The 26,699-nt window shown below is 46.4% G+C and overlaps 1 protein-coding gene across 1 annotated transcript in view; it reads right to left on the bottom strand.

Annotated features, from left to right (window-relative positions):
• Nucleotides 1-26,699, bottom strand: part of NOL10 (nucleolar protein 10) — a 91,624-nt gene extending 64,925 nt beyond the window's left edge. The window contains exons 1-9 of the mRNA XM_088444599.1: nt 26,454-26,699; nt 24,091-24,136; nt 23,608-23,706; nt 17,990-18,067; nt 7,482-7,519; nt 5,527-5,663; nt 1,787-1,852; nt 1,520-1,580; nt 458-543 (exon numbers count right to left, since the gene is read on the bottom strand). Of these exons, the coding sequence (XP_088300725.1) occupies nt 458-543; nt 1,520-1,580; nt 1,787-1,852; nt 5,527-5,663; nt 7,482-7,519; nt 17,990-18,067; nt 23,608-23,706; nt 24,091-24,136; nt 26,454-26,519 (677 nt within the window). The 5' untranslated portion in view covers nt 26,520-26,699. The remainder of the gene's footprint in view (nt 1-457; nt 544-1,519; nt 1,581-1,786; nt 1,853-5,526; nt 5,664-7,481; nt 7,520-17,989; nt 18,068-23,607; nt 23,707-24,090; nt 24,137-26,453) is intronic.

Raw genomic sequence — 26,699 nt, forward strand, 5'->3', positions numbered from 1 at the left:
TGGGGGAGGGGAGGCAGTTTAGCTGTAAGAAGAGACATGTTACCTATGTAAAGTAGCATGCATACTACAGCAGCCAGACCTGTCCCTGTATCCTGAGCCTATGTCTAATGATCAGTACAAACAAACACATGCTAGTTATGGCCGACATATGGAAATTCCTGGCAACTGAACAAAGGCTGATTTTATTGGTGACTGAAGCACGTGTCTATAAGTATTCCTTTTATAAGCAGGATTTTAGCCATTATTAAAATTGGATGACTATAGGGGAGTAGGGGGTTTATACGATGAGTAAATGTGTCATTAATAAACACGACGACTGGGATTAATATCTTATTATAAAGGAATACTACAACCACTTCCATAGACAGTAAGGTGACAGGTACAGGAATACACACATCAGCTTTCCAGGCTTTAGCCGTCACATAAAAAAGTCAATTCTGCCAGTAATTTAACTTACTCTGTCTCTTCTGTTATACTGCCCAAGGCGCAGTCTAGAATCCCTACGCGGCTCCTCATGCGGGGGTCCCAGCATTCCACCTTACCCTGGAAAAGGGGACACGTGTAAGTAACTAGAGAACAGTCTCCCCACCTTTCCTCGGTATTTGTGGATATAAAATACACGTATAAGGTAGGGACTCTTTCCGTCTGGTACTAGCCCCCCTACATCTGCCCTTAGGCGTTTTTAATCAGCACATGATGTGCTGTACTGTCTGCATATTAGAATGGGCATGATTATGGCAAGTCCTTCATAAACTGACTTAGGGGAGTATCCCATTAGCCGCGGTAAATTACCGCATATAATTACCTTGTCCGGGACTATCCAATTAGCCCCGAAGTCGGCCTGACGCCGGCACTTATCAGGGTTTTTTTTTTCCGGGACCTGATGTGTCCTGAAAAAGAATCCACAATAATTGCCATTTTTTTCACCTGAAAAAAAGGCGAACACACATAGGTGCCGCGATAAGCTCGCGGACCTATGTGTTTTCTGAGAACTATCATATTATTTCGACCTAAATAATAGGATAGGGTGAAAAAAAACATCAACGAAAATCGGGAATAAACAGAGAAAACTCCCAGTTTTACCCGATCGCGGAGATCAATTAGCGCCCGAACAATGTTCGGGGCTAATTGGATACTGCTCTATATGTGTTAGTATTAGTAACGTCAGGGACCCATCTGATGGGGTTCACTGTAACATGGTGGATGGACTCACATGTTTGGCCAAATATGCAGTAAGCACTCCCCTTACTCCATGCCATTCGCAGTTTATTATATTCTGTGGGTGTGCACCAGCATGTTTTTTTCTGAATGGAACTGCAAGTCCCAGCATGGTAGCACCTCATTATGTTTAAAATGAGGGCGTGCATTCCTAGCCCCTCCCCCTAACTAGAGCACAGCTAATATAGCCTGCGGGCCATCCAGCATATTTAGAAGGATGTTCTCTGAATGTACAAGGTCTGTCAATGGTTATCCGCAGATGTGTAGGATCACACAAAAGGATAATATAAGTAAATATTACCTCAACTGTGCCAGCAGCAAATAAGTGGTGCGCAGGATTGATGTCACAAACATTAATCTGTCTGAAAGGAAAGAGATTTGCAAAATTATGGTTAAGTAGATAATTGCCTGCAATTTTGTATCTGTGGATGAAACAAATAATGAAGGCTGTCTGACGTATGGTAGGCGCTGACATGGAATGTGAACAGCTCTACTGCTAAGTGACTGTCTAGCACCACCTAGTGGTTACTTGATATAAAGACTGGAAGGCCAAAGCAATCTTACTTACGAGGCATCAGTTTGAAGAGAGTTCAGATACCGCCCCTGCTCTAGGTTCAGCCGGTACACATCAGAGCTGTAAAAATAAAAAAACAAAAACAATGAATCTCTGTATAACCGTCATAGATGAAATTTAAGCTATTGATATCAAAGCCAAATAAATGGGAAAACAGTTTTAGTTCCACAATCGTAGAAACACAAGTTTAGTAGTTATTTCATCACTTTTGTAATATATATAAGAAAGACCTCTCCCAACTAGTGATAAGCCATAAAAGGTTCTTTGGGTCCATCATGGATTATTACATAAAGATCAGTAAATCAGTACATTCTCTCTCCTGCTCTCATACAGGCTTGTGCCTCTGTCTGCAGTGTTCTCCCCAGAAAATGTTGCCAGCTGGGTAACATTAAGGGGGGAATTCAATTAGGTGCGAGTTTTGTCCCGCGAGCCGAATTCACAGCAAATTCACAATGCGAATTACATTTGCAATTCAATTCCGAACTCATTTCTATTTCAAGAGTAAATCTGCCTGTTTTTGTTCGCGGGGTGTATATTATATTATTATTATTATCCTTTATTTATATGGCGCCACAAGGGTTCCGCAGCGCCTTACAAAGTACAAAAACAAATGAGCACACAAGACAACAGTTATTAACAGTACAGACAATGCAGGACAAGTACATGATTTATAAACAATGCTGCATAACACCTAAATAAGCAGCAGGGTGTCAGTAAGCAGTTTTAGGCACCATTGTAAATGAAAGTAAAAGTAAGGCAAGAAGAAGCACGTGAGGAAAGAGGGCCCTGCTCGCGAGAGCTTACATTCTGAGGGGAGGGTCAGACAAACAGGGGTGACACAGATGGGCTAGATAGTGAGGAAGGAGCATAGAGTAGTGGGTTAGGATGAGCGCTGGAAAGCATTGAGGAAGAAATGGGCCCAGTTGAAGATTAAAAGCCAGGAAGCCAAGTGATGGAGGAATTTTGCAGGAGCAGTGGTGTCAGAGGGGTAAACCCAGGGTTTGATGATGGCAAGGAGAATCAAGGCATTACAGATGAAGTGCTCATGAACAGGGACCAGTTTATTATAGACAAAACTGGCTTTCCAGAAGGAACAGGAGAGAGGGATAGAGTTAAGAGGCGAGAGGAGAATGAGATTATTAGGGTTGATGTAGTGTGGAGGTGATATTGATCTAGAGAAGGGGGATAAGGAGTGTGGGGTTATGTGGCTGGCTTCTGAATGAGGAAGGGTGACAGCAGGTGATGGGTAAGGTGGAGGTTTAGTGTGGTGTGGGGGGGGAGAAGGATAAGTATCTTGGAGAAAAGAGAGGGTGCAGGGTTTAGTGGTGGTGGAGCAGGACCATGGTGGAAGAGTAGTGAATAATACTGGAGTTGTGGGAGATGCAGTTGAGAGACTAATATGTGATGAAGAGACACAGAGGAGGGGGAGAATGTAGAGGGGACTAAGGAAGGAAAAAAGAGGTGAAAACTGGTGGTAGAGGAGAAAATAATGTAGCAGCTGAGTGGGGGAGGAGTAGAAGAAAAGAGACATTGTGTAAATGAGGCAGTGGGGGGGGGGGGGGGGGGATGGAGAGTCAGTAGTAGTAATGAGTGTGAGATGAGGGAGCAGTACAGGTCAAAATAAGATAAAAGGAAGAACAGTGCAGGAAGATGTAAAGGCACAACTACAATAGTATATTATAACCAAAAAAAAGAGTATAGAGCTGTTAAAGTAGCAGGACTTGAGAATTAGTCTAAAGTATATATATATATATATATATGGAGGAGGACCCGAGGCATCCTGGGAGCTGAAAGCTTTAACTGTTTGGTGCCTGGATCTCTCCAACCGAATTATCCCCATGGTATCCATGTGGACCCCTATGGACCCTTAAGAAGAAATCTTTATTTTAAGGTAATAATGTCAGGACTTGCTTCAGAACCCCTTGGAACCCAACCTCTCCCCCCCCCTCCCCTCCCTAATTACTAATTAGGCATTTGGAAGTTTTCAATTAGACAATAATTACAAGTAATTTTTGGGGTGAAAAAAAGGAAATGGCCCCCAATTACCCCAAAATAAGCTTTTTAGCTAAATAATGCACCCCAAATTTAATTAAAGTATTTATTTCAATGACAAATAGTTGTTTAACATTTTTTTTTACATTTTTAAAAAGTCGCCACAAATTTCCCCCAAAAGCACCCTTTTTTTCTACTTTTTTTTTTTGCATTTTCCTTTTAATTCCTTTGTAATTAAACGAAATTCTACAGCTTTTAACATTTGACTCTTTTTTTAAAAAAAAATGCATAAATCAGCCATTTGACACCTTTTAAACACATAAAGTACTTTCCTTATGGCCACTAACCGTCTTCTATGATTCTGCTAATGAAGTTGTCACTTTTTTGGGGTCCAGGAAGGTCTCCCCACTTTTTCATGCCATTTTGCCTGTTCGCTATTTGGACAAAATAAGAACATTCACTGCGAATTTGTATTTCTAATTGAATTGTGCATATCTCGGGTGCACACGTTGAAACCGTTGTAATTCCTACACCGTTCACCTGATTTGGATGTAATTACCCTCAAATTAAATCTGAAAGTCTGCAGGTAAAGCACATCTTGTTTGTTTCATTTCAAAGCCATTGTGGTGGTGAATAGAGGACAAAATATGAAAATTCTGTCAATGTCCCAATATTTATGCACCTGACTGTAGATTGTGGGGAGAACACTGATCTGCTTAGAATAATACACAGATGAACAGTGCAAAAACAGCACAATAGAACCATAATGGGAAAAAGGTCTTCCATTTCTAAATACATATGACCTGGCACAGAACTGCTAGTTTTTAAACTGCAGATGCTGCTTAAAGTTAATAAGCATCATGCCACCTGGTAGAAATTAAACACAAAAAAAACTTGGTTGAAATCCACACACAGAGCAAGCGCCAAGGCTCACAAGGACGCCAGCATTAGCAGGACAAGCCACCATGATCTACCCCCTTTACAAAGGGGATAGAGAAAGGAGGACTGCATGTCTAGACTGTGTCACCAACACTGCTGGGGGTCGTGTGGAGGCTGGTGCACTAAGTAGCAGCCAAAAGGAATCTGTGACAGGCTGCTGTAAGCTGAAGAGCTACGATAGGTCTCGTACGCTTCAAGCTTGCTGGTGACAGCCCATTGATCAGACTAAGTTACATGTGCTAGACCCGATCGGTCCTGCACACCTTAGGTAGGTTGCCACATATCAGAAGTGTAGAACCAAATAGGTCCTGCAGTACTAAGGCTGGAGTGTCCAAGGAACCACAGCTGAGATCCAGTTGCCTTTCAGCTTTCCCTGCCCACATCATACCAATGACTGAAGTAGGTAAGGTCTAACACTGCAGGACCACCATTCAAGCCCACCCTGCCTGCATCACTGACATTTGTTGCAGTAAAACCCTAACAGTGTGGAGGCCACAGCAATAGATATCCCCTCCTCTCGCTAGGTGGCTGAGCTGCCCACATGTCCATCAGCTGAGGGTGAGAGAGTTGGGAGTTGGTAATGATTAGACAAAGGGAGTGATTAACCCACATCCTGTTACACTTCTGGGGATAGGTGAACCTGCCCTCTCCAATATGGTGCCAGTAAGGGACGATGCCGACATTTATTAGGATGCGCAAACAGGTAAATTAATAAGGGCAAATACAACATAGTTAGGTTCAAGTTTCCTAAGTGCCCCTTACCTGCTATATCATATTATATTTCTCAAGATCACTTTCATTACCTTGCTCCAACAAAATACAGATCGCAGGATGGGTAGTGATAGGAAAAATCTCTGCCGAACTTTGGTATCCTGAGTCGGTGGTAGCGGCCATGCTGGGAGTGAAACTCTACATATCGGTCACTCTGCAGGAAGACAATCTGGAACAGAATAAAGAAGCCGGGTTTCACCTACACGTGCGCCTGCACTTCAAGTGACGACACATTTGGAAAACTAGAATGTGACTATCTAAAGAACAGATGTACTGTATATACTCGAGTATAAGCCGACCCGAATATAAGCCGAGGTACCTACTTTTACCCCAAAAAACTGGGAAAACTTATTGACTCGAGTATAAGCCTAGTGTGGGAAATGGCAGCAGCTGGTAGTGGCCCCAGTAGTAATTCCCCCTGGTTGTGCCCCCAGTAGTAATCCCTCCTGGTAGTGCACCCAGTGGTAATCCCCCCCTTTCAGTGCCTCCAGTGGTAATCCCCCCTTTCAGTGCCTCCAGTGGTAATCCCCCCCTGGTAGTACCCCCAGTGGTAATCCCCCCATGGTAGTACCCCCAGTGGTAATCCCCCCTTTTAGTGCCCCCTGTTGTAATCCCCCCCTGGTAGTACCCCCAGTGGTAATCCCCCCTTTTAGTGCCCCCTGTAGTAATCGCCCCCAGGTAGTGCCCCCTGTAGTAATCGCCCCCTGTTTTAATCGCCCCCTGGTAGTGCTCCCTGTAGTCCCCCCCCCCCCCCCCAGTAGAGAGAGATGTGATAAGAATAATAAAAAAAAAAATCACTTACCTGAAACACCCGCTCCTGGTCCCGCCGCTATCCGCTCCTCCGGCCGCTTTGCATGGGAGAGACGTCGTCATGACGACGTGTCTCCCATTACCCACTGCGGGAGCCGGAAGATGGCTCCCGCAGTGGGAGCAGCAGCCGCTGAGAGTCTGACAGACTCTCAGCGGCTGCTGATTACAGCAACACGCAGCTGCCGGCTCCGGCGGCTGTGTGTTTGTGCTGTGTAGCGCTGACCGAACTCCGTCCGGTCAGCGCTACACTTCACTCGAGTATAAGCCGAGGGGGTACTTTTTCAGCACAAAAAATGTGCTGAAAAAGTCGGCTTATACTCGAGTAATATTGTCAGCACTGATTCAGCTTGGTAACTAAAATGAGAATAGATGGGTAGACAGTGGAAATCCGTCATACAAAACAAAACCAGCGGAGGCCTCAATCTATAGGCATGATCTTTGGGCTCTTCCAGTTCTTCTCTCTTAGGACAGAGATAAAGATAATTCTGCGCACAGATGGGACGTCTACATTAATACTCTCTTCTCCTTGCCCCCATTCCTGAGAGCATCCATCCCTATTTTTATTGCATAATTGTCTATAGACAGATGTACCAAACCTTCTAAAGACGACATGCATAAAAGTCTCCCATAGCAACCAGGTTCTAGCAGTCTATCATTCTATAGGCTGTATTTGATAAACGATAGCTAGGAGCTGATTAGTTGCTATGGGAAACATCTACGCCTGAATGAGACTGGCTTTAGCAAATTAGATGGACCTCCCCCCAGGGGTGCCTAAACCTAACCCCACCTCCCTGCACCCAACCCTCACAGGGGGAGTGCCTGAACCTAACCGCCCCCCAACACCCCCCCCCCCCCCCGGGAGGTGCCCGACGCCAACACCCCCTTCCCCTAGCCCACGGGTCTTCAACCTTGGCCCTCCAGCTGCTGTGGAACTACACATCCCAGCATGCACTGTCACTTTTTTGATATAACAGCATGCTAAAACTATGGCAGTGCATGCTGGGATGTGTAGTTCCACAGCAGCTGGAGGGCCAAGGTTGAAGACCCATGCCCTAGCCTAAATCTTCCAGGGAGGTGCCTAACCCTACACTGTACCCTGCTGATCTCTGGGACGACATACATGACCCCTACCATTCCCAGTGTTACACAAAGCAATAACATACTGTAAGTACTGTACCTTGGAGTAGTCCTCTGATAAGATGTCAAATTTAACCACTAAAAAAAAAAAATAATACATTAGGTCAGAGAAGGGAAATAAAAAGTATTGCTCCAGAACAGATAAGACACTTTACATGCAGATCTATGATGAATTGTAAGATCATTTGTATTTTGTAAACCTTGAATCACACAGGGCTATTAACTTAAAACAGAACAATTTATCAATTTAGGATCATACTGGAACATCTGCAACTTACACGAAGTTTGATGGGTAAAGCAGGACAGAAGCATATGGAACAGAGGAAAGGAAGGAGGTGTCCATTCTCCTCTCCTAGGGTCATAATCCACTGTCTGACATACATGATAGGGGAAATAATTCTACAGGTTACTGCACAGAAAAGTCTCTCTTGTCTACAGCAGCCCCACCAGACATTGGCTTTCATTTTTAAAAATGTACTAGGAATAACAAGAGATATGGTAAGAACTTATCTTTGTTATCTCTGTTTCTACGAAGTCCATCGGGTCCACAGGGTTGACCTTGGGGGTATAGGTTGGGAACCAAATCCGGGCACCACGCAGTTAAAGCTTTCAGCTCCCAGGATGCACTTGGGTCCACTCTCCCTATAACCCCACCCCCAGCCAGAGGCACCTCAGTTTGTAAGTAGCCAAAGGCCGGAGGAGGAGAGAAAAAGAGAGAGAAAACTGGAACACTCAATAACCATACTCACAGAAATGGGAGACGGAAAACCGGTGACCAGCCACACAGCCCATATGAAGCCAGGTGCGTCAGGGCGGGCGCCCTGTGGACCCTATGGACTTCGTAGAAACAGAGATAACAAAGGTAAGTTCTTACCATATCTCTTGTTTTCTACTTCAGGGTCCATAGGGGGTCCACAGGGTTGACCTTGGGGATGTCCCAAAGCAGTTCAACCAAGGGTGGGGACGCTCCTGTGCTGAGAGGAGAATCCGTCGCCAAAAAGGAAGCATCCTGAGAGGCAAAGGAAACCAATGCCTAGAACCTTAAAAAAAGGTGTGGACAGAAGACCACATGGCCACCTAGTAAGGCAACACAGCCAAGGCGCCACAGCGAGCCGCCCACGAGGGTTACATGGCCCGAGAAAAAACAAGCATCAACAACAGAAAGGCCTACCCAAGGGAGGCCCCTGAAGAAGACATACGAGGCCATCCAGCCAACATCTGGCTATAGGCCGGCCATCCTTTCCTGTTAAAACCAGAAATCTCAGACCACCAATAAGGAGTCCGATTTCCGTAAGGAACCTGAACGGATCACATAAATCCAGAGGCCGGACCACAGTCAATGAGGCCACACCAGCCGAGAGGACTGGGGACTGAATGGCCGTACCATAAGTTCCAGAATAATATGGAACCTAAAAATCACTAAGAAGAAACACAGGGTGAGAGCAACTCACACCCTGACATGATGCCCTCCAGAAGAGGGAGCCACATGAGAACGCTCCCAATTCCGACACTCACCTGGGTGATATAAACACCCTGAGAGAAAGAGAGAGCCTAAGCAATAGACCATGTAATGGCTATCACAACCAGCGGTTCCATAGACCGTCCCCAGAGGGAACGAAGAACCACTACTAACTCCCAAGAAGTCGCTAGGGAGGACAAATGGAGGAATAATACAGAAAACACTCCAAAGGATGAACTGGATACCAGAGCGGAGCAATTCCATATCTTAAACATACTGACAGTGTAGAGATCCGCACTGACAGGAAGGCCAGGCCGAGGGTGCAACCCAAGCCAGCCGGAACGAATGCCAGAATATTAGGAAATCCTGGACACCGGAGGATTGTATCAACAGGTACAATACCATAAAAATTACGGCTGCCACAGTTAGTGGTAGGTCCTGGCAAAAGCTGATCCATGTGCAAAGCCAGGGATTACAAAGCCAGGGAAGCCGTAAGACCACTGTAAGGGACGCAGTCAAGGACAAGCGACCCAGGTCCAAGGCAAAACCAAGGACCCTGAGATAACAGGTCCGGGCAGTGAAGCAGCAGGAATGGAGTATCGATGGAGAGACTCCGAAAATCCAAGTACCCCTGACATCTGGGGCAATCAGGAGCCACCAGCAGGAAAGCATCTCCGTCTCGATTGAAACACTTCCCACGAGGAAGAAGGGAGACCGGAGAACACAGGTACTCAAATTGGAAGGACCACTTCACCGACAAAGAGTCACTGAAGGTTGCTTCAGAATCCCCAGAGTTGGACTGTAACACCATAGTGTGATAAAGTCAGAAGGCCAGGAGGGTCACCTCAGGGGGGCCCCCCTGCTCACCAGGAGATGAAAACCTCTCTTGGGGAAGAGACTAGTCCCCGGGATGCACTTCGTGACGGCTGAGGACTTGATATGAACGCTGCCGAGATGGTCAGGAGGAGACCCTCGGTCCATGTCCGAATGTGTGACATACCTGTCATTGCCACCCAACGAACAGTGTTGCTAAAAAGGAAGCCACTGCCCTAACCCTGCTGGACTGAACTTTTTCAGGTTCACCGGGAAACAAGAGTTACGCCAGAGTGAAGGCCCAAGACAGGTTAAAGTTCCAACAAGTTAATTGACAGGGTGGAATCGACAGACGTCCAACTGCACTGAAATGGATGCGAACCAGACACTGTCCGTAGCCAAGAATACCCTGGACGAGATGACCATAGCCACCCGGAAAGGGACCGACTTGCCTCCGGAGAGAGCATCATCGTTTGAACAGTGATCCGACAGAAAAAACTCGTTCCATCTGGAGATAAGCCAATTATGGAAAGACCTGGAATGGAACTGAGCCCATTCCACCCTTCCAAAGGCAGACACTGAATAGTGGACCATGCATCTCAGAGTGTAATGACATATGTCGACTGCGTAGACATCCATGTACTCCTAATGGAAGAGTGGAGATGCCGTCTTACACCAGAAGAATTCTCAGATTCTGAGAATCCAGCAGGGCTCCTAGGTGAAGAATACCCAGAGAGGGATGCAGGGAGGACTTTTTCCCCGTTGATTAAACGTCTGCACCCTGAAGAAGCCACGGTCATCCTGACCTGGCTGTAGAGAACCCCGGCGATCCTGCTAAGAGCAGGAGGCCGTCCAGGTACAGGAGCATTGGGATATACTGAACAGGAGAACTGTCAGAAAATCCAAAACGCTGGTAAACCCCTGTGGGGCTGAGGACAGTCCCCACAGGCAGAGCCCAAAAAATTGTAAGTGCTGTGATACAGCAAACCTCAGTCCATGCTGAGGCAAGGTCTCTGTAAGTACCCGTAGGCACGCGTCCTGTGTATCTAGTGATACCATAAAGTCCCCAGGTTCCAAACATAGTATGATGGAGCCTAGGGATTGCCTCCTGAGCCCAGGTAGCCTTAGGAACTGGTTCAGGGAAGTGAGACAGAGAACAGGCCAAAGAGGACCAGTCAGCCACCGCACCAGAAAGAAAGCAGAACAACCAGTCCCTCGCTGAGAAAGTGGGGATGGCCTAATGAGCTCCTCATACAGCAACAACTGTATAGCTTTCTGGATATGTAAGGACCTGTTCGGGTCTGAATAAGGGCCTGCGTACCATCACCTGGAAAGAGTCCGCCTGAACAAAAAGAGGGCGTACCCTCCTACCCACGTCGCCGCGGCAACTTGACACTAGTACCGGGCGAACTGAGAAAATCGCCATCTCCCAGTGGTAGGCCTGTCTCGTCAGGCTGAAGAGATATCCGTAGGTTCAGAAGCAGGATCGGCTGGCAGTCCAGGCCTGCTCGGTACTGGATATGTCGGCCCTCGTAGAGGCCGACAGTCTATGAAGAAACAGATCTTTAGGCTGACCCAGAGGACAAAAAGACTTAACAGACTTAGTCTGAGGCCTTGTAGTGGGCATAGCTGAAGGCGGTAAACTTGTCGTTAGTAATACTGCCAAAGTTACTACAATCCTGTCAAGGTCAGGACCAAACAAGATCTACCCTATAGATGGTATCTGCACCTCTGCATTCCCAGAGCGCAGCCATAGGGTATTACGGAGGATACAGTCGCAGCCGGAACTCTGAAAGTTAGGAGACTGATATCCAATATAGGCATTTCCACCTATGACAACTGCATATATTACGTGAGCGACCAAATAAATTTGAACCCCAGACTTGTTGGAGGGGAAAAAACATTACAAATGCATCAGCTCGGTATGCAATAGTATTAACCAACCATGCTATAACCATGGTAGGATGGGTAACAAGCCCTGAAAGCGAGTATACTGACTTCAGGCAGAGTAACCCCCTACGGATCCGAAGAATCCGACCACGCAGGAATGGGAGGCGTCAACGTCTGAAATCAGACGAGTAACACGCCCATCCACCCCAGGAGGGACTCGTGAGGACCCTCAGGGAATTTGGGACAGGAGGCCAAACACTGTTGCAATACCTCGTATCTGGCAACAGCCAGAGTCCCGCCATGCGATCCACCCGCTAGTCAGCAACAGGGAACCCGAAGGCACGTAAGACTGAGGGTGTATGATACAAGTGCAGGTCAACATTCACTCTAACCAGAATGGACCTGCTACCAGCCCCAAAGCAGGGATAATAATACCTGAAATAGGCTTCCCCACGTGTAAGAGGGAAAGAGCCCAAAACAGTATCCAGTTCACGGCAGAGCCAACTGGGAAGTAACCACAGGGCGTCAACCACGCCACTTTGCGTTACGTAGAAAACGACATCCACCCAGGGTGGCTGTGGGAATCCCTGCAAGGGGAATGACAGACTGTTGTGGCACCAGGGGGAATTCATATTCTGCGAAAAACCCCTGCAGGGAGCGGTAGTCTGTGTCACAGGGGAAGAGTGCAAGAAACTGCGAGATACCCTAAGATGAAAAGGGCAGTATGGTGAAGTAACCCCAAGTGAGGTACAACAATGGGGCCCACCCAGCGATCCGCAATTGAGAGGATCCCGAGAAAACAAACCGCCCAAGGGGGTCGTGAAAGGGGCCGGCACCAGATGACGCCACACACAGAACCCTTTATGAAACAAATCCTCCGCACTAACACCTGCAGAACATGACTTGCAGGATAGCAAAAATGGGTGCCGTATAACGCTCTATCTCCTGGTCAAACATATCTGACCAATCTTGACGGAAATATCAAGCAGCGTTATACTGGTCCTGACTGATGCCAAAATTAGCCGCAGGGACCCATTTTCAGCGTATGCAACACACAGTTCCAACGAAAATGTGGCAACGTGCAGCACGCAACAGTATGTGACAAACCTCACAAATATTAACGAGTATATAAACGTGAGATCTCAGAACCACCCTAAGTACAGCTGTATTAGGGCAGATAAAGAAAAGGGATAGATATACACTGACAGGTGAGAGAATTAAATACAGACAGTCCGACGCTGCCGCTCTAAATGTCCAAAGTAAAAATAAAAAACTCTGTTCTTTCAAAAAAATATAAAGCTTAGGGGCTGCTAATCAGCTCCCCACTGCACTAAACAGTGACCTGACTCCGGCCGGGCACCAACTTAAACTGAGGTGCCTCTGGCTGGGGGTGGGGTTATAGGGAGAGTGGACCCAAGTGCATCCTGGGAGCTGAAAGCTTTAACTGCGTGGTGCCCGGATTTGGTTCCCAACCTATACCCCCAAGGTCAACCCTGTGGACCCCCTATGGACCCTGAAGTAGAAAATGACATATTTACTAAGCTGTGTTATGAGATAAAGTGAACGGTGATAAGGTACCAGCCAATCAGCTCCTAATTGCCATGTCACAGGCTGTGTTTGAAAAACGGCGGTTAGGAGCTGATTGGCTGGTACCTTATCACCGTTCACTTTATCTCCTAAGACAGATTAGTAACTGGGGCTGATGTGAGTGCTGATACTAATGATGACCGTTGAGGATGCCGGCGTGTTTCCGCTTGCACACGCACAAACACCCGCATTAGTTTTATCGGATATTCACATGCGCATAAGATAGTAAATCAGTGACGCAGGATCAGAGGCTAGATTGCAAATCTAGCAAGTTCGACAATTTAAATAAATGAAAAGAAAAACCATAAAAAGAAGCGGTTATGTAAAGGTGGGTACACACTATACAGATATATCTGCAGATGATGGTTGTTCGTACACACTGAACAACCATCATCTGTGCCTGCCTGCAGGTCCCGGCAACCAGGGGGCGTGTCTCCCAGGACTGCTTTTGAACACAGGCAGACAGCATTGTTCTGCTACTTCTACAATTTGAACTTATGTGGTGAGAGCATACTTTATCTACCAAAAAGGCATTCACAGTGCATGAAGAGACTTTCTTTGACCAATAATATGCAAATGGATAAGAGCTGATACAGACAGATATATACCAACTAAAAGAGAGATATCTCCCTCTTTTCCATCAGGACATTTGCTGATGCACTAAGCTTTATGTGGAATGATTATGTGCATGTCACGAGTGATTTCAATTTAATTGCTACCAGTGCTATTTTATACAATTACTGTGTGTTTTAGATACATGTTTTTTGTTTTACTATTAGGTCTATTTTTTATTTTTATCTATTGTAGGTTGTGAATAAAAAAATTTTTTTTATATTTAGAGGAGCCTTGATCGTTGATTAATTTCAAACAAGCGATAAATGAGATATTATATTGTATAGCGCAGTCTTAATTTGTAGCTTTTTGTGGGTGACTTTATTAAGACCAGGTAGTACTGGTCTACTTGGACTAGCAGCTTGGTTTTATTTACACACCCGTTTTATTAGCGCAAGGAGCTAGTAGTTGTTTTTGCACCAACTTCAGTTTTCTTTTCCTTTGTATCAGAGCCCTGTAGACTGCCCGCAGTTCGAGAACGTTGATAGGTAAAAGGGATTCCTGCCCTGGAAGTGTTTGTCCAAGACCACAGCTTACCATCCACGAAGGCTGACGTCCGTAGTAAGCAGGGTCCAATTCCAAATTCTGAAGAGTCGATCCGCTACCAGATGGTCCGTCTGGAGCCACCAGATCAAGGATATGCGGGTCTGAAGAGACAGACACACCAGACGATGCATTTGTAGGTGGGATCCCGACCATTAAGACAGATTTAACTGAATCGTTCTGGAGTGAAACCTGCCGAATTGGATGGCCTCGAAGGAGGCCACCATCTTTCCTAAGAGACGAATACAAAGATGCACAGACACTTTCTTTGGCCTGAGCACCAAGCAAACCAACTCCTGAATGGCAATGGCTTTGTCTAATGGCAGGAAGATCCGAAGCAGGATTCTGTCTAGAGTATCCCTCATGGCAAACCTGAGGAAGGCCTGGTGAGGATCCCAAATCGGAATGTGAAGATAGACATCTTTGATGTCTAATGACACCAAAAACTCCCCTGCTTCCAGTCCCGCAATCACAGACTAAAGGGACTCCATCTTGAACCTGTGAAAGGAGAGATACTGGGTCAAAGACTTGACATTTAGAATGGGTCCGACGGACCCATTCGGCTGTGGAACCACAAAAAGATTTGAATAAAATCTCTGGTTTCTTTGTGCAGTCGGAACCGAGACCAGAACCTCGGCCAGCAGAAGTTTTTGTCGATTGCTTGACGCAAAACTAGATGTTTCAAAAGATCGACTGGAAATCTTGTTGTGAAAAGAGAAGGCAAACTAACTTGTATCCATGAGATACCAAAATCCAGAACCCAAGTGTCGGGACAAGTCTGCCGCCAAACCTCCCAAAAGCTCAGGAGACGAGCACCCACCTTGGGATACCTGAGGTGTGATGGGAGCCCATCATGCCACAGACTTTTATGCTGGCATGGGATCCTGACAGCGGGCACTGGCAGTCTGACATCCTCTTGCACAACCTCCGTGACCTGCTGAAGACGAACCTCGAGGTCGACCCTGAAATCTCGCTGGAGCTCAAAAGGAGCGAAAAGAAGGTCCTCCAAACAAGGGACGTGGAGGAGGTGCTGACGAAGGTAGAAAAGTGCTCTTAACTCCGGTGGCCAGAAAGATCCACTTGTCCAACTCTAGAAGAAATAAAATATCACCTGTGAAAGGAAGAGCTTCAACCACCCGTTTAGACTCAGCATCCGCTTGCCAAGCACAAAGCCAAAGAGCCCCGCAAGCCGAAGCAGAGATCCTAGCGCCTACCTGGCCAACATCTCTGGAGGCATTTCCCAAGTATACTGCAGACTCCTGAATATGCTCCGCCAAGGTAATCATATCCGCCCGCGGAGTGTTTGACTTTAGACCTTCCGGAAATTGTTCCGCCCACTTCTCCAGTGTCTTGGTGACCGAAGAGCCAACCAAGGCTGTCTGAGAAGTGCGCTAGTAGCAGTATAAATGGATTTTAACGTGGTTTTCAATATCCGCTCTGAGCTTTCATTTAACGCATTAGCTCCCGGAACTGGAAGCGTGTTTTTTTCCGACAGACGAGAAGCCAAAGAATCCACAAATGGCAGAGTCTCCCATCGATTTCTATTCTCTGCAGGAAAAAGATGAAAGGAGAAAAAACACCTAGGGATCTGGAACTTACAATCCGGATTCTGCCAGGCTGTCGCCATCTGTTCGTCTAATTTGCCGAAACCGTAAAGGTAGCAGAAGACTTCCGTTTCTTAGCAAACAAGGAGTCATCTAACGATTCTGGAGCCTCAATGTCAGATACGTCCCTCACAGCCAGTATAAATGCTTCAATGCCCTGCGTCGCTTCAGGTTCCTGTGAAGAAGCCTCTATATCGGATACGTCCAGCATTTCCCCTACCTCCTCTTGAGACGAGTGATCTGCTTCAGAATCCTCAAAATGACTGGAGAACCGTCGAAGTGCCCTCTTCTTAGAGGTCCGACTTACCACAGGCCTCAGGAGACAGGTGCAGAATCCATCACCTGGCCAACAGTAAAGCATTCTGAGACCATTCATGCGTGGGGTTGCTTCTCAGCCAAGGGAGTGGGATGACTCACAACTTTGCCTAAGAACACAGCCATGAATAAAGAATGGTACTAAAACATCCTCCAAGAGCAACTTCTCCCATCCATCCAAGGACAGTTTGATGACGAACAATGCATTTTCCAGCATGATGGAGCACCTTGCCATAAGGCAAAAGTGATAACTAAGTGGCTCGGGAAACAAAATATTGAAATTTTGAGTCCATGGCCAGGAAACTCCCCAGACCTTAATTTCATTGAGAACTTGTGGTCAATCCTCATGAGGCGGGTGGACAAACAAAAACCCACAAAATCTGACAAACTCCAAGCATTGATTAGGTAAGAATGGGCGCCATCAGTCAGTATGTGTCCCAGAATTTGATTGACAGCATGCCAGGGCGAATTGCAGAGGTCTTGAAAAAGAAGGGTCAGCACTGCAAATTTTGACTCTTGCATAAACTTAATGTAATTGTCAATAAAAGCCTTTGACACTTATGAAATGCTTGTAATATTACTTCAGTATGCCATAGTAACATCTGACAAAAAGGTCTAAGAACAGTGAAGAAGCAAGCTTTGTGAAAACCAATACTTGTGTAATTCTCAACATTTTTGGCCATGTTTGTAGATCCTGAGCCAACGCTGGTTCTGTAGCAGGAAAGGAAGGGTGAGAGGTACTAGGTCTATCCTTGGCAGCCTCTTGTTCCCTACCCATCATAGCCCACTCACAGAGTTTTTGCAGATAATCTGACACAGAGAAAGTAAACTGAGGCAGACAGAGCAACAGATGGGGAGGAGCAGAGTTTCAATAATAATGCTACTCAGAAAAAAAAAAATTCACAACTAATAATGCTACCCCACTATTACTACAGAAACAGGTGGGGAGAGCTGAATTTACAAAAATTAATGCTACGCCACTGCAGGACTCACAGAGCCCATAGCAGACTGGAGCTGGTTGTCACTGTTGCCCTCTGAGATCCTCTTTTGTACTGCAGACACCAGGGAAGAGGAGGAGTGGGCTTATAGTTAAGATGGCGCCGCTCCTAGTGAGTAGAGCGCGCCAATAGTGCAGAGTAGTGGAGGAGGAGACGCATAGCTCTCTGGGAGAACCATGGCCGCTGTCAGTAGAAAACAAGCCGGTTTCAGCTGTGGCGTGCCCCGCTGAGTTAGGGGACTCTTGTTAAGTGGGGGCCCCCTCCATAGTGTGACCAGACACAGGCTGCAGTAGCCGTGGTGGTACCCTCCCCCTGCCAGCTCCCACAGTGCAGGCAGACTGTTCAATCGTAATAAAAATTTGAAAATAGGGCTGGAAAACAGCCCCATGTGCACCGGCTCTTCTCAGGCACATTCTAAAAACTGGGGCTGAAGGGTCATAGAGGGGGAGGAGCCAGTCTCACTTTTAGATTCTTAAAGTGCCAGGGTCTACTCAACCCACCTTCTATACCCGACTGCCAGAAGCTCCAGTGTCCCCTAGTAGATGATGGAGAAATGATCGGGATCGGTGAGTCTGGGATATCTAAAAAGTCGAATTTCTCCGATCCGCCGACAGATTGCCAATCATCGGTGTCCGCGGCCTGGCGGAGATTTGCGGAGGGAATTGCAGCAATGATGTATGGGCCCCTTAAGACACAGACGGAATTGGTAATTTTATCGGATACTCACCCTCACAATCCAAGCACCTCTCAAACTTCAGAGACAGCTGGTAAGTGTCATAACAGCGGACACGGGGCTTGTATGTACCTGAAAGACAATGTAATTTTTAATCAACAAAGGATCACATAACTAATCTGCTGTCTGGGGAGACAGTCAACACATACACCAACCTACTGCCGGGACATGTTACGTTAACGTCTCAGTGATGTCACTAGTTATGGAATAGGCTGCATTAATGTCTCAGTGATGTCACTAGTTATGGAATAGGCTGCATTAATGTCTCAGTGATGTCACTAGTTATGGAACAGGCTGCATTAATGTCTCAGTGATGTCACTAGTTATGGAATAGGCTGCATTAATGTCTCAGTGATGTCACTAGTTATGGAATAGGCTGCATTAATGTCTCAGTGATGTCACTAGTTATGGAATAGGCTGCATTAATGTCTCAGTGATGTCACTAGTTATGGAATAGGTTGCATTAATGTCTCAGTGATGTCACTAGTTATGGGATAGGCTGCATTAATGTCTCAGTGATGTCACTAGTTATGGGATAGGCTGCATTAATGTCTCAGTGATCTCACTAGTTATGGAATAGGTTGCATTAATGTCTCAGTGATGTCACTAGTTATGGGATAGGCTGCATTAATGTCTCTGGGCCTGATTCAGAGTAGTACGCAAACCAGAGAGTGTGAAAGTCCTGCACATACGCAGGATCTGTACTGCGCATGTGCAGGTCTCTCTCTGCGAGATCTCTCACAGTTCTCTCAAGCCACAGCAGCGTTTGGAGGCTGGGCCGGCCTCAACTCCCAGAAGCGGGAGCGTATCGCAAATTTTGCGTCTTCAGACTTACTGGCCCAGACAATGGAGCTGCGGGGGTCAATCTGAGTAACCTCACGGTTACTCAGATTGCCAAAGGTATCGCAGAAGATCAGATGCTGCGTAGTAGGACGCACAGTAAGACACGATACAACAGCGCAATGGGTAGGTCTAAATGCTAATTCATTTTCAAATATGCCAACATATATTTTAAAAATTGTGGCTGCTATAATGTATTTTTAAATATATTGTTTTAGACATTGCTGTGTTTGATTAAACAGTTGTTTAAATATATGTTGGAATATTTGCAGATGAATTAGCATTTAGAACCACATATTGTGCTGTTGTATCGTGTCTTACTTTTAGTTTTTCTGGTTTGCTTCCATTTCTCAGCGGCAGCAAGGGATTGTCCATGCATGTATATATATATATATTCATCAATGAGATTTATCAGTCTATTTTTATAATTATTGTGATTATAAATCCTTTATTTACTTATTTTATCTATTTACATTATTTATTCTCATTTTAATTTATTCTTATTCATATTTATTTATCTTAAAAAATTTTTTTACTTCTATATTTTCATTTATATATTTTCATTCCTATTATTATTTTATTTTTCTTATTACATATATTTCTTATTCACCCATACTTTCTCACATCTATGTTTCTCTCTCTCTTTTTTTCTCTTCCCCTTTTCATTATCTCCCTTTGCTTTTCTTCTCATTTACCTAACAGTATATACACATGATCAGCACAGACTAATTAATGTTTAGGATATCCAGATTCCGGAATCCACTCCTTCATCATCATGTTAATATATGTTGTTAATCCCCATACAAACAGCTACATTTAGCTAACCACGTGGTTTCGTTTTTGTTATTGTGTGTCTCTCTCTGATCCTCCGCAATTGGAACAATCAGCAGAGAGCTTTAAATGGCCTATAACCAGGCGCTTTACACACTGCACAGCAGAACCCGGCCCTTTGATTGGCTACCATGCAGACTAAAGGTCAGCTGTGCACCCTCACCAGCATCTGACTGAGGAAGCAGCTCGTGAAACGCGCGTCTCAGATCGGTGTTTTCCCGCTGTGTACAGGCGGGACCACACAGCACAACACACTCCCGGTTTGGCACCCCTAGTCCACCATTTGCCGCTCTCCATATGGGTATACAGGTACCGCTCTTCTCTTACTCTTAGACGCACGTGCCTACTCGGCTGCATGTGTAAGTGACTGACTCTGCACTACCCCGACGGGCACACAGAGCATTGCTTACCCTGTGTGAGTCGCAGTGCAATCTTTTTCTTAACTTCTTTCATACCAGAGTATACGACTTCATGCTTCTCACTACTCACCACTACCGTTGGGAAATGTGACTAGCAGCAGCACTGGGGACGACATTATACTGTGGCCTTTACTATTCTTTGTCTTGCTTACCATCTTTTAATCAGATTACCTAATATCTATGAGCACTCTCATTACAGCCTGATTTGAATAGGTTCCTGCACTACTCTATATACCAGGCTCCTTTTTCATATCAGCCCTAACAGCAGATGCTCAATTCACTCATTCATACCCTTGGGTGAGCCTGACAGTACGCTCACATGTCATTCTCTGAGTATCATAATGACTTGCAGCAGCTACTGCCTTGACACCGTTGATAGGGAATAACTCCTTTAATTTCTTCGCTTGATATTCTCCACATATCTATTCTCAGCGGTACCTACAGAGATCACATCTCCATAACACTTGTTGCTCATATGTACACTTAATTTATCTGTCAATTTTTCAGTGTATATATTATGTGGGCGAGAGACTGATTATTCTAGGTTTGTTTACCTCATTAACTAGTACAACTGTGCTACCTTTGGAATATGTACAGAGAGAGCTCTCTACAACAATCTATATGATGCGCATTGTTTTCTACCTTTGTTACGTATCATTAATTTCATGTTTACTCCATTTATAGAGAGGGAGCTTCTTGGTGATATTTGCATGTGGAGTTTTGTTTATTAACGATGTGTTGATGCGGTTTGAGGTTATTTAATCTACTAATTTTATCTTTAATACACATTATAATTATTTGATATAATTCAGTCATTGGACTAATACCGTAGTGGGCCAACTCAGAGAATTATTTATGAGACTACACTTGTGATCTCTTTTTTTCTCTGACATCACCCCGCTGAGACCTTTCATGTTTCATGTCTTGTTTTGTCTTGTTCTTGTATATTACTACTGATATACTTACCGTATTGTGGCAGCTATTTTTAATGCATACCAATTAAATGTTATTTATTAATTAACTATTTACTTATATTCAAGAGTGACCCCAACTAGAGAGTTTTTTTCTTCTTTCTTGTTTCCATATGATGTGTACTCTCCGGGGAGCACCTCCACCTTGTTATTTCTTCAGGTTCCTACTGACCATAGGGTCTTGATTTTGACGATTGTGGATCTTTCAAATTATATTTCAATAATAATTTACATTGTTACTATCATATCATCCTGTGCTCTTCTATACTCCCCCATCCCCCTCTCCCTTGGTATTCTCAAACTCCTTCCAAGCGCCAGAGGCTATTCTTTTGTTCTTTCGTCTTAGGACGCAGCATTGGGATCCGCTACGCGGTCAGGAGGTGTCTGCGTACACCAGATGTCCGCTGCTGCGTTTGAGTTGTATGGTATTACACAGCCGCTTCCCTGCACATGTGCAATATAGTACAACTCTGAATCAGTACCACAGTGAAGTGGTACCTAGTGAAGGAACAGGCTGCATTAATGTGTCAGTGATGTCACTCGAATCTACTGAAGGAACAGGCTGTATTATTGTCTGTGATGTCACCAGAACCTAGTGAAAAGACTGCATTACTGTTGGTGATGTCACTGGTACCTAGTGAGGGGGAAGGTCACATTACAATCTGTACTGGTACATAGAGATGGAACAGGCTGCATTCCTGTCTTAGTGATGTCACTGGTACCTTGTGATGGAACAGTCTGCATATTTATATCAGATATGTCACTGGTACTTAGTGAGGGGAAAGGTCACATTACGATCTGTGATGTCACAGGTACATAGGGATGGAACAGGCTGCATTACTGTCTCAGTGATATTACCGGTACCTAGTGAATGAACAGGCTGCTTTACTGTCCCACAGATGTCACTGGTACCAAGTGATGGGACAGGCTGCATTAAGGTCTCAGTGATATAACCAGTACCTAATGAATGAACTGACTGCATTAATGTATCAGTGATGTCACTGGTTTCTAGTGCTGGGACTGGCTGCATTAATGTCTCAGTGATGTCACTGGTATCTAGTGCTGGGACTGGCTGCATTAATGTCTCAGTGATGTCGCTGGTATCTAGTGCTGGGACTGGCTGCATTAATGTCTCAGTGATGTCACTGGTATCTAGTGCTGGGGACTGGTTGCATTAATGTCTCAGTGATGTCGCTGGTATCTAGTGCTGGGACTGGCTGCATTAATGTCTCAGTGATGTCACTGGTATCTAGTGCTGGGACTGGTTGCATTAATGTCACTAGTACCTAGTGAGGGGAAGGTTACATTATGATCTGTGATGTCTGTTATAGCGGGGTGCTGCGCCCTGCATGGTTTTAAAAAGGCAAAATGCGCCCTGCCCTTTGAGTGGCACTCCGCTAAAACAGCCTGCCCTGAGCCTTCCCCACCCAGGGTTGGATTAAGGTGGCGGACCAGTGCTCCGGCCATGGGGAGCCACTTGACAGAGGGGGCCCAGTGCCCCGAAGCCCCCTCTGTCAGGTGGCTCCCCATGGCCGAAGCACATCAGGACCGGCAGTGGTGCAGGAGAGTGTGGGCTCAGGCTGATTATTCCTCTGATCTCTCAGCCATTGCTCTAAGGAGTCTGAAATCAGTTGAACCGTCTGTTATTTCACTGAGTGATGTGGAGGAGGGAGAAAAAGCAGCAGCAGGGGAGCATGAGCACAGACCCTATGGGATGTGTCTGTGGATGGGGAACTGGGGAGCACACATTAAACACCCACTGCCTCTCCTTAGTCACCCTCTGCCACTCACGGCCTCCCCGGTACCCATTGCCTCACCCTGCCACCTCTGGACCCTGTGGAACCGCAGCTGTTATATCCTGTACAGAAAGTCAACTTTTAAAACGTACTTTATTTGCTATTAAACTCCCCCCATAATTTGATTAGTTTACAAGTGGGGGCAGGATGGATGACTAGTGGGGGCCGTGCTGACAAGGGGTGGTCCGAAGGAGTGGGGGCAGACCCTCCTTTCACAAGTTCCCCGGGCCCCCTGATGGTTTAATCCAGCCCTGTCCCCACCCGCGTGCAGCAGTGTCCCGCAGGTGGAAAAATTTGCAGTACTATTCACTGTGAGTGGAGAGCTTGGGGGAAGCCCAGCACCTCCATAAGTGCTGGGCACGCCCCCAAGTGTGACAAATTGGAGGCGTGTCACAAGAACACACCCTCTCCCTGTAGGCCACACCCCTTTTTGGGTGCATGCGCACTCAGAGGCTTCGTAGCCGGCACCCCCCTTGCCCTGCCCTGACCGTAATCTAGCGAGAACACTATAATGGAATAGGTAGCATTAATGTCTCATTGATATCACTGGTATAGGGACAGGTTGCAATATGATCTGTGATGTCACTGATGGGACTGGCTGCTTTAATGCCTCAGTATTGTGTCTGGTTCCTATTGAAAGGAGAGCCTCTCATATATCCTAAGATTGTTGTAGGCCTTTTTTCGGATGTTATCAAGTTCCCTATATTGAGAGCTTGAGTTCCCTGACAACATTATAGTACTGATTGCATGCTCACCAGTTGCCATAATGTACTGCCCATCCCGGGAGATTTTGAGGTTCGTGCTGACTGTGGGCATTTCAAAATCCTGGATAAGTTCGATCCTCTTCCGAACATCTATATGCCAACAAAGAAGATTAATGACATTTGCGGTAGTGAGGCATTGTAAGCATACACCGGTTACAACTGTTATGCTGGGTACACACGACATCGGCAGCAGCGGGACCCGGTGGGGGTGCCGGCATTGGAAAGTGCATACACACTTGCCGATGTCGGCAACGACGGAATGACGGTGGGGGCCATGCTGCATTCGGCAGCATGGCCCTCGCCAAACACTATCGAGACGGAAGAAGTCTCCTACGATGCGCAAAAGCGTGCACCGTCAGCAACATAGTGGCCAGTGTGGACGATAGGTCTGCCCGATCCGCCAGATCGGGTGACATATCGTCTAGTGTGTACTCAGCTTTAGAGTAGAGGTTATTTGCAGAGTTCAGCACTTACCCACATCTTTTTTCTGTAGTGCCCTCTTCTTCCGATCAGAAAGCCACTGTAAGGAAGAATAAAAAAATGACTGGCAGTAACTGGTTACAGTTACTTCTACAAGAATTTACTGCTTAAATCTACATTACTGTAAAAGGGTTGGGTATGGGGATCCCGGCGGTCAGAATACCGACAAGGTTAAGATACAGACACTTGTCGGTAAGTATCCTAACCCCACCCCTGAACCTAACCCACCTCCCCTAGTGCCTAAACGTAACCATCCGTCCCCCCCCAGTGCCTAAACCTAACCCCCCCCCCCCAACACACATCCCAAACCTAACCCTCTCCCCCTAGTTCCTGAACCTAACCCTCCCAAGGTGTCGGGATTCTGGCGCCAGCATTCTGAGCATCAACATCCCGACAGCCGGAATTTAAACTGCAGCCCCTGTACATATATGTACAATATATATTTACAATTTTTATAGGTAGTCTCAGACTATGTTGCGTTTGCTGTTAGGTGCATTCAGGCACATGATCTAGGCCCAATTCAAACTGCAGCAAATGAAGCTTTAAATAGGACCACATATGCCTGGGATTGGATACATGAGGTAAGACATGAGAGAGATCCGGTTAAGTCAGGGCTTGACAAATTTTTCTAAAATATAGGAGCCAGATCACTGTCCCCCCCAAAAAAAATTACAGGAGTGATTGAGGAGCACAGCTCTGTGTGTTATGCAACTGTTATACACACTAATCCACAAAATGGTTGCAGCTGAATGGAAATAGTAACATGGAGGCCCCCTCACTGCTCTGCACAGTTCCCCTTCTCCACCCCCCACCCTCCAGTAATAACAGACCACATTCATATAAAACAATGGTGCCAGAAAGTACAACAGAATCCCCCTCCCCTCGTGGTTACACAGCTATCCCTCTGAAGCCACTCCACAATCCCTGGCCCCACATAGACTCTATTACCGGGGAGCTCTATGCAGCCAGAGGTAGGTGACCATAGACAGTCTACGTGTATCCTCCTGTATGTCTCAGCTGAGACAGACAGCATGGGTCAGAGCGGGACAGGAGTCAGCGCAGGATGGGACGGAGAGGAGGAGTCAGCGCAGGATGGGACGGACACAGGCACAGCAATCACCGCAGACGACACTCAGCACATGCACTCCTGTGCATGAAATGAACGCTGCAATACTATAGCCACAAATCTCCGCGGGGGCTGATGAGGCTCTGCTTCCTCCCTCACTGCAAAATCTGGTAGTAAGGCAGCAAAATCTCTTAGCCATGGCGACCTGGCCCCCGGGATTTGTCAAGCCCTGGGTTAAGTGTTGTGGTACAGTCACTTATACCTCTGGCATTGGGGTAGAGACAAGTGTACGTGAGTGGTGGGATGTGTCTGTACAACCTATTATAACTTGGCATTTGGGTGACGAGCCAAGTAGATTGGTTAGTTCCCCTTATAACCTTGAAATCGTGGTGGTACAGTGTACTAGTTACAGCCCCTTAAACCCCTGGCATGGTGGTGTGGTAGGTGTATTGGTTACAGAGCCTTATAGCCTTGGCATATTGGTGGTTAAGCAAGTGTGGTGGGGCAGCCCCTTATAACCCTGGCATGGTGGTGGGGTAAGTATTTTGGATAAATACTGGGTATGGTGGTGGAGTTTTAGTTACCCCTTTGGCATGTTGGGGGTATAAGTGTGTTGGTTACATTCCTTTATACCCCTGGAAAGTGTGGTAACTCCATATAAACCTGGCATAGTGGTAATGGGGTATGTGTGTTGCCTACATCCCCCTTTTTCCCCCGGGATGGTGGAGGAGTAAAGTGTGTTGGTTATAGCCCCTTATACCCCCTGGCATGGTCGTGGGGTAAGTGTGTTGGTTATAGCCCCTTATACCCCTGGCATGGTGGTGATGGGTTATATGTGTTGGTTACAACCCCTTATACCCCTGGCATGGTGGTGGGGTAAGTGTGTGGTATGGCAGCCCCTTATACCCCTGGCATGGTGGTGGGGTAAGTGTGTGGTATGGCAGCCCCTTATACCCCTGGCATGGTGCTGGTGGTATTTAGGTGTCATGTGGCAGCCCCTTACACCTGGCCAGGTAGAGTTGAGGTAATTGTGGTAAAGCAGCCCCATATATCCCTGAGATGGTGTTAGGGTAATTGTGGTGAGGCAGCCCCTTATACCCCCTGGCATGGTGCTGGTGGTATTTAGGTGTCATGTGGCAGCCCCTTACACCTGGCCAGGTAGAGTTGAGGTAATTGTGGTAAAGCAGCCCCATATATCCCTGAGATGGTGTTAGGGTAATTGTGGTGAGGCAGCCCCTTATACCCCCTGGCATGGTGGTGGCAGGGTAAGTGTGGTGTGGCAGCCCCTTACCTCAGGCAGGGATTTCCCGCAGCTCAGATCGTAGATCCTCACGTCATTGACATTAGAAACCTGCATGTCTGTGGGAGTCGGGAGCTACCGGGCGGACATCAGAGGACGGAGGACAGAAACACACGTAGTGTATCGCTACTACCTGCCCGGCCTGCCGCAGCCGGATCCTCACACGCTCACATGGATGGGAAGCAGGAAGACGAGATACAGCTCGGCTGGCGGCGCCATCTTGCGGTTGGCTGCGCT

This window comes from Taudactylus pleione, unplaced genomic scaffold, assembly GCF_031769625.1.
Source record: "Taudactylus pleione unplaced genomic scaffold, aTauple2 ptg000367l, whole genome shotgun sequence".
In the NCBI taxonomy this organism is placed as follows: Eukaryota; Metazoa; Chordata; class Amphibia; order Anura; family Myobatrachidae; genus Taudactylus; species Taudactylus pleione.